The sequence below is a fragment of the Neophocaena asiaeorientalis genome, unplaced genomic scaffold, assembly GCF_003031525.2.
Source record: "Neophocaena asiaeorientalis asiaeorientalis breed wild unplaced genomic scaffold, Neophocaena_asiaeorientalis_V1.1 scaffold130, whole genome shotgun sequence".
NCBI lineage: Eukaryota > Metazoa > Chordata > Mammalia > Artiodactyla > Phocoenidae > Neophocaena > Neophocaena asiaeorientalis.
Genome location: NW_020173397.1, coordinates 14,280,787 through 14,295,008, shown reverse-complemented (window position 1 = coordinate 14,295,008; position 14,222 = coordinate 14,280,787). Strand labels below are relative to the sequence as shown.

At 41.8% G+C, this 14,222-nt stretch overlaps 1 protein-coding gene across 3 annotated transcripts in view; it reads left to right on the top strand.

The window, feature by feature from the left end:
• The first annotated feature begins 2,633 nt into the window (after nucleotides 1-2,633).
• SLC25A26 (solute carrier family 25 member 26) overlaps nucleotides 2,634-14,222 on the top strand; it is a 144,722-nt gene continuing 133,133 nt past the window's right edge. For all 3 annotated transcript variants that reach the window (XR_003003498.1, XM_024747026.1, XM_024747025.1), the window contains exon 1: nucleotides 2,634-2,825. Coding sequence is in view for 2 of the 3 variants with exons in the window: in XM_024747026.1 (XP_024602794.1) it covers nucleotides 2,793-2,825 (33 nt within the window). In the remaining variant the exon portion in view is untranslated. The remainder of the gene's footprint in view (nucleotides 2,826-14,222) is intronic.

The window sequence follows — 14,222 nt, the reverse complement described above, 5'->3', positions numbered from 1 at the left end:
GGAACTAAAGTGAACTTGGCTTACAGTGGTAGATTTAATTGAGGAAGACAATATTATTAGTATAATTTCACATGTTTGGTGCAAAGCAGTACTTATCTCATTTGGTAGATTTTTTAACTAGAAGATCTGAGGATATACTCTGCCTGCAATGTGGTGACAATGACAGTGCATTGTAACGTTCCATTTAAAAGGCATGCACAAGTGGTAATGGATCTTTCTGTAAGCATTTCATGAAAGGAAGTCCCCAGGTCATGTTTGTACATCTGTATTTCCTAAAGGGTTTCCAGTGGCATCATGTAATACCTGATGAAGCTTTTACCTCTGAACGATAGAAGAGAACATAACATTTCTGTCTTGCTCTCTTAGATCACTCACTCTGGTGAAAACCAGCTGAGGACACTCAAGCAATCCTCTGGAGAAGTCTATGTGGTGAGGAACTGAGGCCAACTGCCAACAGCTAGCACTAATTTGGCAGGTATGGAAATAGGCCATTTTGGAGGTGGATCCTCCAGTCCCAACAACTCTTCAGATATAGCCCTAGCCGATGCCTTGACTGCACCCTCATCAGAAAGACCCAGAGCCGGAACTGAGACAGGCTTGTTGCCGAAATTAGCCTCTGTACACCGGTGCCAAATTAAATCTGGGAGACAGAGTTTTGGGTGAAGTAGAAAGAAATCACGTTATTGCTTTGCCAGGCAAAGGGGACCACAACAGGCTAATGCCCCTAAGACTGTATGTCCCACCCTGGACGGGGGTAGTGAGGAGTCTTTAATAGTGTTCAGGGAGCAGGGCGTGATCAGCTCGTGGACATTCTTCTGATTGGTTGGTGGTGAGGAAATTGGGAGTCAGCATCATCAACCTTCTGGTTCCAGCCGGTCTGGGGTCTACGTGATTGTGGGCAGCATAGGGTTAACTTCTTCCACCTGGTGGCGGTTTCAGTATCTGCAGAACAGCTCAAAGGACAAGGCTCTGAATATTATCTATAGACCTTGGGGAAGAACTAAATGTCCTTGACTTTGTTTAATGGCCAAAGTATTATTATTTTGTCTTGCTTGACTGTGTTCCTTTCTTTCTGCATTTTCTCACTTCTCTGATTAAATTTATTCTTTGACTAAAGTTTTTCTACAGACAAAAGGCAGGCAGGGGACATGGGTGGGGTCTATTCCAGGAAGGCCTTGTAGTGTCCTGCTAGGTTACAGGCTGGGACCTGGGACCTGGGACCCTTTGCAGCAATGCTTGCACCTGGACAAACGTCTCGTCAAGCAACAAATACAAAGAAACTCCAAGGGCTAAAAACAACTGCGTGCATGCACATTTGGGGCAAATTATGAACAAGATACAAAAAGCCCCAAAACCTAACTTGCACATCTGAGGAGTCGGGAGCAAAAGCATGGTAGCGCACATGATCCTTGCACACAGCACTACCAAGAGGATGGGCACCCCACCCAAGCCACCCCTGCAGCCTGACCCTCGGACCTGCCCCTACCCTCGCCCCATGTAAGGGACCAGCTTGCCCTCCCCTCAGGGAGCAAGCAGGGCCACCTGTTACTTGTTTCGCACCGTCCTGCTACAGTACGAGTCCCAATAAAGCCTTGCCTGAATTTCTCGTCTGGTGTGTTTTCAATTTCTATTTACTAAGGAGTCCAAGAACCCTGGCCGGTAACAGAACCACTCAGGTAAGCCACTGCCAGATTTCTGGGAGTTCAGAATTTGAAGCCCTGAAGGCATTCTGCTAATCATTTCTAGAACATCTCAACTAGAAGAGAATATTGACTATAAAAGTGGTATGAAAGACATTGAAGAAAGGCAAAGAACCTAAGGCTGTTGCAAAGGTTTTGAAGAAATATGATGAGGTCATTAACTAAAATTTCAAGCCTGAGTCTGCTATGTTCTCTCTAGCTTTGGGTTGGTTAGTGGACCTCTTGGGGCATCAGGATTCTCTGTAAAATGAGGATGCTAACGGTGCTTACCTTACGAAGTGGCTGTATTAGAGCACCACATCTGAGATGCAGTTGGCTCTTAATAGAAGGAAACTTAGAAGGTATTTGTTTGAAAAATGTAAAGGCACGTCCACGGCAAGAAACTTTAAGTACTTAAAGTGGTCTTTGAAGTGTGCAACTGATACTACAGCTGACAAGATGAGCAAGTAAATAACCGAACAAATGAATTATATTAAGTGCAAAAACTGCTGGTAAGTAGAGGACATTAATTTTTAGCTCGAGTAAGGAAATTTTTGAAATGTTTTTCTATATTTAATAATTTTCTGATAATGAGTCTGTTTTATGGAAAATGAGACAAAATTTCTACAGGTGAAACCAACAGATAAATGCAAATAACTCATTGGAATCCACAGGTCTCGCCCGCTGAAGCTAGTCCTGCCTCTCCACGGCCCCGCCTTCCACTATAGCCACGCCTCTTTTGGGTTTACGGTTGGACTTCACCCTTTCCTCATCATCGGGTTCGCTACGCCTGGTTCCCGGTCGAGGCTCGTTTGCTCGCGAGAGTTCCTCTACCTGGCCCACTCAGAAGCTGTAGGAAACGGAGGCAGAGAAGAGTCGCGAGACTTGATTCGACCACACTTTCCAGGCTCCGCCCCTCCTTCCTGGCCCTCCTTCTGGCCCAGCTTCCCCGGTTGCACGTGTAATTGTGTACTCGTTGTGGTTCAACCTCACGTGGCCACGGTATTGCCGGCGTTACATGCCCCGCCTCCAAGATGGCGGCGCCCAGTGCAGGGGCCCACGACCTGAGTCGGCTCAGCTTTGAATTATAACCTTGACTGAGTCTATGTGGCCATGGACCGGCCTGGGTTCACAGCCTCGCTGGTGGTGAGTACCGGGCGGTAGAGTGGGGGCGCTAGGGGTGCCGGAGGCTTCCCTGTCCTAGCACCTCCTTCCGGTTTTGCGCGCTGAATCATCCCCGGGTCACCGGTCACCCGGTCTGGGAGGAAGCACGGGGCGCCTGGGCCGCGCTGGGCCTCGTGTCAAGGTTCTGAGTTTCCTACTTGTGTGACAGAAAGAGACGGGGATGGGATAGGGGTGCCGCTTGACTCATAGTCTTCCGCACCGCGGTTTACCTAACGGAAAAAGAAAAGTTTCAATTGTATACTGTAACTATACTCTGGAGAGCTTGGCAATGAATGAAATATATGTAACAAAACTCTTGAGTCGCTCACAGACCTGGTCAAGACTGTGGTTTCATTTTGCTGTATCTTTTTTCAGTCTCGGAAAATGACGTATCGATTCATTCATCTTATATATAATCTGCTTAGTTTGCTTCCGAGCATTTTTCTAGGCTTTGGGTATGGTATATACTGATGAGCACAAATAGCCGCGCGTTGAGCCAGTACGTTAGTGGTGTTTAATTCCTTAGAAAACAACGAGAATCAACGTGTCTTAACATCAACCCCCATCCCCCAAATCCTTTAATAAATACTTTGAAACCTTTCTTAGGACAGGCTCAGTAGGGGATACTAGATACAGTAGTGAACAAGACAGATTGGCTGCCTATGTTTTCACTGTAGGAGAGCGGGCAGAGGCAGAAAATAGACAAGAACCTTTTCAAAAGCTTTTCCTGAGAGATGGAGGCCTAGAGGACTTTCTTCGTTTAATTATCAAATGTTTTTGCAGGTGTTGGAGATAACATGGTGAACAAGATAGACCTGGCCGCACGGGTCAGGTGGTGGAGGCAGAAGGGGTAAAATGAGTGTTATCATAAATGACGATGAGGGTTAGTTTCAGAGTGTATGGAAAGATGTGGAAGGGGGATCTTACCCAGACTGGTGGAATGATGGTTTTAAATCTAGATTTGTTGATATTTGTAGAAGCTAGGTTTTAGAGATGCAAAGAAGTATGTTACCCCGTTGAAGACGTTTTCCTGTCCAGCTGGTGAGATGGCAGTAGTACTTATGACAATCCACATTGCTCTGACGGGAACTAGGGTAGGCTCTTTACATACATCATCTCATTTAAGCCTGACAAACAATTGAAGTCTTATCCTAGTTTTCCAAATGAGGGAACTGAGGAATAGTATGTTAGATAATTTGTCCAAAGTCACACAAGTGAGATACATTTCGTGGGTGTAAGTGTTGGAGCTCAGATTCCAAGCAGTGTAACCTGGGATTCCATTTACTGCTCCTTGAGACTATCGCTGAAGTCAGCAACAGTAGCAGTTGCTAAAAACAGGTGAGTGTCAGAGTTAACAACAAAAAAAAATTGTATTAAAATTTATTTTATTAAAGAAGGGTACACATGCATACTTCTTTTTTCGTAGTTACAGAGGGTAAAATTGGGATCGATTGGTAGAAGTTTCAAGGAAGTTAGATCTCATTCCTGGTGAATTCATTTAGCATGCAGTTTATCTGCCATGTGTTCTGTCTACTGTGATTGCCCTTGGAGATTTGATGGCAAACAAACCAAGGCTATATGATAAGTACTGTGAAAGGAATGAACTGAGGTGGGAGAGAGAGAGAATAATATTGGAAAACCTACTTTAGATGGAGTGCCCTAGGAAGGCCCTGAGGAGCTAACGTTTAAGCTAAGACCTAACAGGTAAGGGGCTAGTCATTCTGATGAGCAGAGGGGAAAGTTCAGAGGGAGCAGCACGTGAGAAAATCCTCAGGTGGAAAGGGTTCAGGATGTGAATGTGGTGGCTGAGGCCTAGTGGGTGAGGGTAGTGTGACAGAGGCTGCTGTTGGAGAGCTAGACAAAGCCTGCCGAGGTGAGTCTTGGTGGGCAGTGGAAAGGAATTTGGATTTTATATAAAGCATAACGAAAGCCATTAGAGGGTTTTATTATTGAAGTAGTCCGGAAATGGAAGGGCTCCCCCTTTTTTTTTTAATGGTTGGGAGCGTCTTTGAGGAGGCTAAGCACTCCTCAGGGAGTTCTGTTTTGTTTACTACCGTGTGACCAATGCCTGACACTTCGAAGGCACTCAGTACTTGTTGGGTGAATGAATGCAGCTTCACGTTTGCAGAAGTCTTGAGCCTCGGCTTCTAAGGATTAAGTGAGATGTAGTACGGAGCCTGACGTAGAGCACATATTTACCTGTTTCCTTCCTGAAGTTTCTGGAGCAGGATTGAAGGGCTGTAGAGCTGAATAGGGAGAGAACTTCTGGCATGTTAAGTTTTCATTTGGAGCACAGAGCAGACTATTCAGAAAAAAACCTCCAAGAGTACAGTCACTGGTGCATGCTTTTAGGAGAGCAGTTTGAAATAAGTATTAGTGACCTAGAGATGTTCATAACATTTAGCTCAGTGAAGATAATAGGAAAACATGAAATAAAAGAGGAGTGGTTAGGTAAATGATGATAGATGCATTTCATGGACTATTTAGGGGCCATTGGTAACAGTGCTTGTGAAGAGTATGTGCTATAATAGTAACATGGAAAATGCTTATGAGATTAAAAAAAAAGAAAAAATACAACACTGTACCTGTATACATCTGGTTCATGCCTAATTAAAACTTGGTAGCCAAGGGGAGTTGTTTCCAGGTCCGCTGTGGATACCAAAATACACAGATGCTCAAGTCCCTTATATAAAATGATGTAGTATTTGCATGTAACCTATGCACATCCTCCTGTATACTTTAAATCATTTCTAGATTACTTATTATACCTAATACAAGGTAAATACTGTGTAAGTAGTTGTAAATACAATATAAATGTTATGAAAATAGTTGCCTGCATGCAGCAAATTCAAGTTTTGCTTTTTGGAACTTTCTGGAATTCTTTTTGCAAATATTTTGAATCTGCATTTGGTTGAATCTGACGATGCGGAACCCCAGGATATGGAGGGCTGGCTTTATTCCATTCCTTAAAAACAAACAAAAAAAGCTGTATTGAAATCCTCCAAGATGGAATGAAATAATTTTGATAGTAGCCTTACTTTTTTCTTCAATTTTTTTTTTTATTTTTGCGGTACGCAGGCCTCTCACTGTTGTGGCCTCTCCCGTTGCGGGGCACAGGCTCCGGACGCTCAGGCTCAGCGGCCATGGCTCACGGGTCCAGCCGCTCCGCGGCATGTGGGATCCTCCCAGACCGGGGCACGAACCTGTGTCCCCTGCATCAGCAGGCGGACTCTCAACCACTGTGCCACCAGGGAAGCCCTCTTCTACTTTTTTCAATGCAAAACAAACAAACATACCTCCAAACCACTCTTTCCTTCCAGCCTGACTCTTCTCTCCCTTTCAGTACTTAGCAGTTTCATCGACCTTGTAGTTCATCTGGGTTGTTACTTGAGTGAAACCGAAAGCATCCCTGTCTCAGTTACTTTATGTTTTTTAATTTAAAAAATTTTTATTCCTGTCTTACCCCTAGGTTTTTCATGACATTTTTTTCTTAAATTCCATATATATGTGTTACAATATGGTATTTGACTTTCTCTTTCTGACTTACTTCACTCTGTATGACAGACTCTAGGTCTATCCACCTCATAACAAATAGCTCAATTTCGTTTCTTTTTATGGCTGAGTAATATTCCATTGTATATATGTGCCACATCTTCTTTATCCATTCATCTGATGATGGACACTCAGGTTGTTTCCATCTCTGGGCTATTGTAAATAGAGCTGCAATGAACATTTTGGTACATGACTCTTTGATTTATGGTTTTCTCAGGGTATTGTCTCAGTTAGTTTTAACTGGGTTACAGGTGAAGGAACTTCGGCAAGTGTTGGTGCTCTGCAGTGTGAAGTGCAGGCAGTCCTTTGCGTGTAATTTGGGGCTGGAAAGATGAATGTGCGAGTGGACGTCATGCAAAGTGATCTTAATAATTGATGAAAATGATTATTTAACGACCTTTAAAAATTCTTGTCAATGTTAATAACTCTCTTACTGTAGACTGTGGAAGTATAGGGAAACGGAAAAAAAAGAAGTAAAACTTACATTTAGTACACTGTAATTTAAAACATTAAGATTGTATTTCTTTGTAAAAAAAAAAGTATCAGAAGTAATTTTAAGTCATATAACTGGCAATACAGAACAAGTGTTCCTTTAACGTGGCGTTTTTTGCTGGCACAGCTTGCTCTGGGACATGTTTGTCCTTTTCGTCCCAGCCTCTTTCCCCGTATGTGGTAAGTTCGCCTTCACTCATTTTCCTCTGGCTGCATGTCTGGAATCTCTCCAATGACAGCAGTGTCGATATTCCCACAGCTAATTCTTTTATAACTCCTTTTACATTTGATTTGAATGTCACTTTCAGTGTTAACCACTTGTCATTTATTTGCCCTGCTTTCATGTTTGTTGGCCAGTTCCCTCTTTCGATCATTCATTTTTGTGAAATGTCACTGTGGTCACTGTAATTCAACTGTCCTGTTAGAGGACTTGTGTTCCTTATGGCAACTGAGATGCATGCGTGTCGGTGCTGTGCAAAGCAAGGACTGCTTGTACTGCTTTTTTTTTTAATTGTTATTTTGTTGTTTTCTTTTCTTACTTTAGGGAGGTGGTTCTGAAAAAGCTTCTTCATAATATTTGTGTCTTCTCACTGGACCTGCCGTTCTGCTGAGAACCACTGGCAGAAAGGGACTTGAGGGCAGTGGCATGGATTATGTTGCCAAGGCTTCTTAGGTGGGGTAAGAAAACAGAAGAAAAGATAAGAATGAAGTTGAAGGGACGTTTTCAGTGTTTATTGCCTCATACGTTTCTTTTCTGGAAGGCAGCTTCCTAGTCTGCTTTCTGGAGTCAAGGAAGTTAGTATCTGATGATGAAGCATTAACTCCAAATCTCTAAGGGATTGGGAATTATGCTGCACGTTCTCGAGCTTGCTTTGTGTGACTTGTTTCTTTCTGTCATTTAGGTCACAGTGGGCAGGTCTTCCTTTTTTTGCTCATTTTTGTGTTGAGTAGGCAGTCACCTAGACAGAGGTATATTCTCAATTTTGATCCATCAGTGGAGCATGCAAGGCACCCTTGGAGACCACCAGTTGTCTGGGGCCACAATCGAGAACCACTGCCGTGATGGAGGCGTTTCTTCTGTATTTCAAATACTAGGAGATGGAGCTACCTTTCCTTTCTCATTTTTCTTTCAGTATAAGAGGGGGTCCTGGGAAAGTTTTAGAATCTGAAATTTAGCTGTAAATGACTTAATATGCTTTTGTACCACTTCCAAACCAAATGCTGTGTGTTCAGATATAATTTTTTTTTTTTTTGCGGTACGCGGGCCTCTCACTGTTGTGGCCTCTCCCGTTGTGGAGCACAGGCTCCGGATGCGCAGGCTCAGTGGCTATGGCTCACGGGCCCAGCTGCTCCGTGGCATGTGGGATCATCCCGGACCAGGGCACGAAACCGGGTCCCCTGCATCGGCAGGCGGACTCTCAACCACTGCGCCCAGGGAAGCCCCAGATATAAGTTTTAAGTATTGAAATTTTAATGATACACACAGAATTTGAGTAACAAAATGCCAAATAGAGGGAAGATAAATGTTGTACCCACAGTTTTTCCACCTCCATGCATCAGGTATTGTTACCTGTTTAACCAGACATATGTGTGAGCCTTTGCTCTGGTACTTGGGAAGAGCAAGAGCCTGGAAGATATGGTCCCTACCCTCAGGGGTGTGCAGTCAAGTGGGAGCAGACATTTAACAGAAAATAAAACAAAAATTAATCATGTAATTATGCATGGTGATAAAAAGTAACCATTTACTGAACACTTTAATGTGTGCTTATGCAGTTTTTTCAGAGCAGAAATCATATGTTTACAATTTTGTCTTCTCTTTTTTTTTGTATTCTGGTTAAAAAAAAATAACCCATAAATTCACATCCAAGCATCATAAAGAAATTTGAACAGTAGTGTTTCTCAGTTTTTTGAGTTTGATGCTGAATTGTTCCTGCACATGTCGTGTGATTTGGTTTTCTGTTGTGTGAATCCATGGGTGATTCTTGTCCAGGGAGCAGAATTTGAGGAAAGCTTTTCATTCATTATTGGTAAGGAAAGACTTGAATTTATTGATTTTGTATATACATTTATAGTTCAGTTTAATATATGAATGTAATCTTCAGTCTTTGGTCAAGTCCTCCTTTGTCTTTCACATGGTTTTTAATATTAGCCTGTCAGAAATAGGGCATCAGCAAACTTGGAAGGATATTTACAGTAACATAACACTAAAAATGATAACTCATACTTATTGGTAATTGAGGCAGGCATTTTGCTAAGCATGTAACAGGCTCATGTAGTTGTATTTAATTCTCATTTAATCTCACTCAGTTCTCAAAAACTCTGTGAAGCATAGGTACTATTATTTTTCCCCTTTCATGCATGAAGAAATGTGGGCTTACCTAGGTTTAATAGCTTTCCTAGGGGGACCCAGTTGAGATTGAAGCCAGGTCTGCGTGTCTGTTGCCAAAGCTGTAGTCTAAGGCAATATTTAATCTGAAAGAATTTCTGGAGAAATGGAAGAATACTCAAGTCAAATTCTAGAACCATTATTGTGTTCCTGAGAATAGCCTTACCAAACAACACTGATCCTGCGCAGTCTTTTCCGTCAGGAGGTGATGAAAGGCACAGGATTTCTGGAAAAGACACCCTGAATATACCTCAAAGCTGTCACTGGAGCTGTGGAATGCCAAGAAGTATAGCAGCAGGTAATGCCAGGTTTCATTTGTCACAGTGCTATGGCAGACTGCAGCAGGGACAACCAGAGAGTGATTTGCTGCAGTTTTTCTTGTGAATGTTGAATCTTTCTGTAAAGTGTTTTCTCATCATCTTACATTTCCATGTGATTCAGACCAACAAACAAGCGTGGAAGCCCTGCTCCATCCCAGGCACTGGGTTATATATTTAGGAGGGCCAAGGTCACTGACCTGGCTTCTACTCTGAAGGATCTTAGTGTCAGCCATGGTGGTTAGTACTGAAAGTGAAATGTAAACAAAGTTATACGGGGGAGTTAAGGAAGTAGCCTTTAATTCTGACTGGGAGACTGGGAAAGGCTTCGGGAGGGATATGGCGTTTGGTCACAGTCTTAACAATGAAATGGAGTTTGGCAGGTGTGTGTGTGTGTGTGTGTGTATGTGTATGTATTTGTGTGTATGTAATGGCCGGGGGGAGCAGGTGGTCTGCTGGCTGTAGTATACAGGAGACAAGAGGCATTGGAAGGGCCTTCCAGGCTGAGAGAAAAACCTAAGCAGGAGCACAGAATTGATAAGTTTCAGGATGTTTTTGGGAAACAGACTAGTCAGAGTGGAGGAGGCTCAAGATCAAGAGTGTGCGGGATGAAGCTGAACAGGTAGTTTAGGGTCCAGGGGTCGAGGTTCTGAGTTACCCCTTACTGAGTGCCTACTGTATACCAAATGTGACCAGTGAATTTGGGTTGTTGTTTTTTTTTTTTTTGGTGAGGGAATATTAATTTGAGTAGCTCTACTTTTGTATGTTTTTAGTACTCATTGCAAAACTTGAACAATACAAAAATCAGCAAGATAATAATAAAAATACTCCTCATCCCAAATGTTTTTCCACAGAGATAATAACTTCTAACAGTTTGGTGTGTGTGGTTCCAGACTTCTGATTATGCATAGACAAAAAAATAACACATTTCTTTGAAAGATGGGATTATACAGCATATATTGTTCTGTAGCTTATTTGATTAATTTAAGAATATAACATGTTTCTTTATCAGCAAGTTCAGGTTGATCTCATTCTTTTAAAGGCTGTGTAGCAATCCGTTATTCTGATATAATGCAACTTAATAGGTTATTTCTAGTTTTTTACTGTTAGAAAGAATTCTGTAGTAAACATTCTTGTATATTTATGAACTTATTTTTGTGGAAGAAATGTTTAAAAATAAAATAACTGGATCAAGTATATTATAGTTTAAAATTTTCATTTTGCCAAATTGTCCTTCAATAGATTATAATAATTTGTTTATGTTAATACCCGTAACTATTTCCATATCTTTAATCTTTTATAATGTAATTGGGAAATTAAAATTTTTGTTTTTATTTGATCACTGATGATGGGGAAGCATATTTTCATAATTTTGTTGGCTGTTTATATTTTTTCTTTTGGGAATTGTTTGGTCCTGTGTTTTGCAATTTTAAAAAATTTGATGTACCTTTTTTAGGTTGCTTTGTAGTACCTTCTAAGATATGGTTAGTAACCTTTTGTTATAGTCATTAATTTATGTGTTTTTCAAATAGTTATTGAGTGCCTACTATGTACTGGGTGCTGGGAACATACTGGTGAACAAAACAGGTATGGATCTTATAGTTTCGAGGAACATACAGTCTTTGAAGAAATGGTCAGATGCTCAACTACAGAATTAGAATTCTGATCAGTGTGTGGAGACATGACGGTGTAAACCTAGACTGGGGGATTAGGGACACAGTCCTAGAAATGAGGAAAATCAGATGACTTGGAGGAAAAGAGAGATCAAGGTGGTAAGAAGGTACCCAGCAAAGGGCTAACGATGGAGTTAAGGGTGGAGAGGTAGATGGGGGACAGAACTTCTAGAGCCTTGTAGGCTGTACTGTGATTTTGTTCTTCATCCTAAGGGCTTTTGGAAACTTTGAAGAGTGTCAAGATGAAATTGAAATTTGTATTTTACACAGACAATGTTACTGTAGAGGGTGAAGGAGTGCTGCGGGGAGAATGGATGGTGGAGGGGGAAGAAGGCAAGTATCACAGGAAGCAGAAGCCACAGCTCTCCAATGAGGTGGTTAAAGTCACTGGTGGCCACTTTGTTGTGGGGAAACTGAGAATGTCAGGGAGGGATGTTTCCCCGAGAAGCCATGTTAATGTTTTGCCTGGTTCTTTTTAGTTGTGGTCTAGGCCAGGGGCCTGTGATGATTTTGCTTAGTTAAATTAGACGGATGGTTTGATTTTGTCCTGTAGTTGAGCAGGAGTGAGTTTTTTTGTTTTTGCTTTGTTTCTTTCTGTTTTGCCAGCTTCATGTAATCTTGACTTTTTTTCAACTCCCAGAGGAATTTCAAAGGGTCTAATTTCACTAATTATACACTTCCTCTCTACAGCCTGCCAGCACTTTTTCCATTTTTAAATTAAGGTGGTGCTGTGTATTTTATCTATATGATATCAAGGTCTCAATAAATTGTTATGCTCTGGTAAGGCTTGGTGGTTATCTGGTTTATGTTCTCTTTCTTTGGATTTTGTCTAGCACTTAGGATTTTCAGTGTAAGCTACCATAAATCTTGAAACTAACCCTTTGCCTGATAACCTTTTTTAAAAATCTTTAAAAAATTTTTAAAGATTTTTTTGCCGCACTGCATGGCATGCAAGATCTTAGCTCCTTGACCAGGGATCGAACCCATGTCCCCTGCAGTGGAAGCATGGAGTCTTAATCGCTGGACTGCCAGGGAAGTCCCACCTGATAACATTTTTGATAAGTGATCATAGATAAAACAAATTTCTCAGGCTAAAGAAAAAAAATTAGTAGAGTCCCTTATAATTCAGTTGATGCTGGCTTGATGAAAAATTATAAGCATTCCTTAAAGTTTTTGTTTAAATCTTAGATATGTTGCTATGTGTCTAAATACATAGGTAATTCTTAATGTTCTTTTAGCAGCATTTTTTTCAGTCTCATGAACTTAAGTGACATTTGAGTTATAGAAGTTTGAAATCCACAGAAGCAATTAGTAACTCTTGATTCATGATTTACTAGATAAATAGATTCAATCTGGTCATTTTATTCTCAGATGATTAGAATTTTGATGAAAGGAGGGCTGGAGAATCAATGCATGCAAAGTAGCCAAATAGATTAAAAGAGTAATTCACTTATTGATTAAAATTTAGCAGTAGATAGCAAGCATCTCTCTGAACCCTCTCCTAAGATTAAAGAGAAAATTAGAATGAAGTGCAGCTATTTTTAAAGAAACCAGTCATATCAGTCATTCTCACCAAGATTTTAGTTCTTGTGTTTGGAGAAAATGAAGAGGCAGGCAAAATATTTTATTACCTACTGAATTTTATAAAATCCTTAAAGAATAAGTGAGAAGAGTGTTGAAAAAGTTGGCTTTTTTTTTCTTTTTAACTTTGCTACGTTACTTGTGAACTTTTTCCCTTGACTTAGAAAAGACCACCTTTATATCTGGGAAGAAATCCCACTTTGTCATTCTTTTACTCCCACTTGTGGTGCTCTACTGGCACATCTCTGTGTTCTTTTGGTGACAACTTTTTAGGTCATTTGCAGAGTATCCCGCATGGTCTTTGGGGTTCTGTCATGCCTTTCAGGCTGATCATATGGTATTAATGTATATGGTAATGTACTTTGCTCTTTCTTTTTCTTTTTTTAAAAATTTTATTTAGTTTTGGCTGCGTTGGTTCTTCATTGCTGCGCGCGGGCTTTTCTCTAGTTGTGGCGAGGGGGGGCTACTCGTCGTTGCAGTGTGTGGGCTTCTAACTGCGGTGGCTTCTCTTGTTGCGGAGCACAGGCTCTAGGTGAGTGAGCTTCAGTAGTTGTGGCTCGTGGGCTCTAGAGCTCAGGCTCAGTAGTTGTGGCACATGGGCTTCAGTAGTTGTGGCTCGTGGGCTCTAGAGCTCAGGCTCAGTAGTTGTGGCACATGGGCTTCAGTAATTGTGGCTCGTGGGCTCTAGAGCGCAGGCTCAGTAGTTGTGGCACACGGGCTTAGTTGCAACGCGGCACGTGGGATCTTCCTGGACCAGGGCTTGAACCCGTGTCCCCTGCAGTGGCAGGCAGAGTCTTAACCACTATGCCACCAGGGAAGTCCCTATGGTAATGTACTTTTCTAGTGTACACTAATTTTTAATAATTACCTATACTAATTGGAAAATAGAGATTATTGCATTTCTCATCAGGGTAATTTCATTTTTCCAGTGAAGTTTTGCAGTGTTTTATTTTTGCTGTATGTGGGCCGCTCATCACTGCGGCCCCTCCTGCCGCGGAGCACAGGCTCTGGACGCGCAGGCCCAGCGGCCATGGCCCACGGGCCCAGCCGCTCCACGGCACGTGGGATCCTCCCGGACCGGGGCACGAACCTGCACCCCCTGCGTCGGCAGGCAGACCCCCAACCACTGCGCCACCAGGGAAGCCCCTTGCAGTGGTTTTATGGTGAGTGGCAAGTAGAGCAGAAAGTGTTTGCTAGCTACTAACCTTTGTACCACTTGAGCATTCTGTAAACCCAAAGGATGGAAACAGCGTATCATTTTGAACTCTGCCTGTATGTTTAAATAGTACCGATTCTTCTTTTTCTGTGTCATGGAATATATAGTTTTTAATGTCTGCTTTTACTTTTTAAATAGGTAATATTTTCACATGGTTCAAAA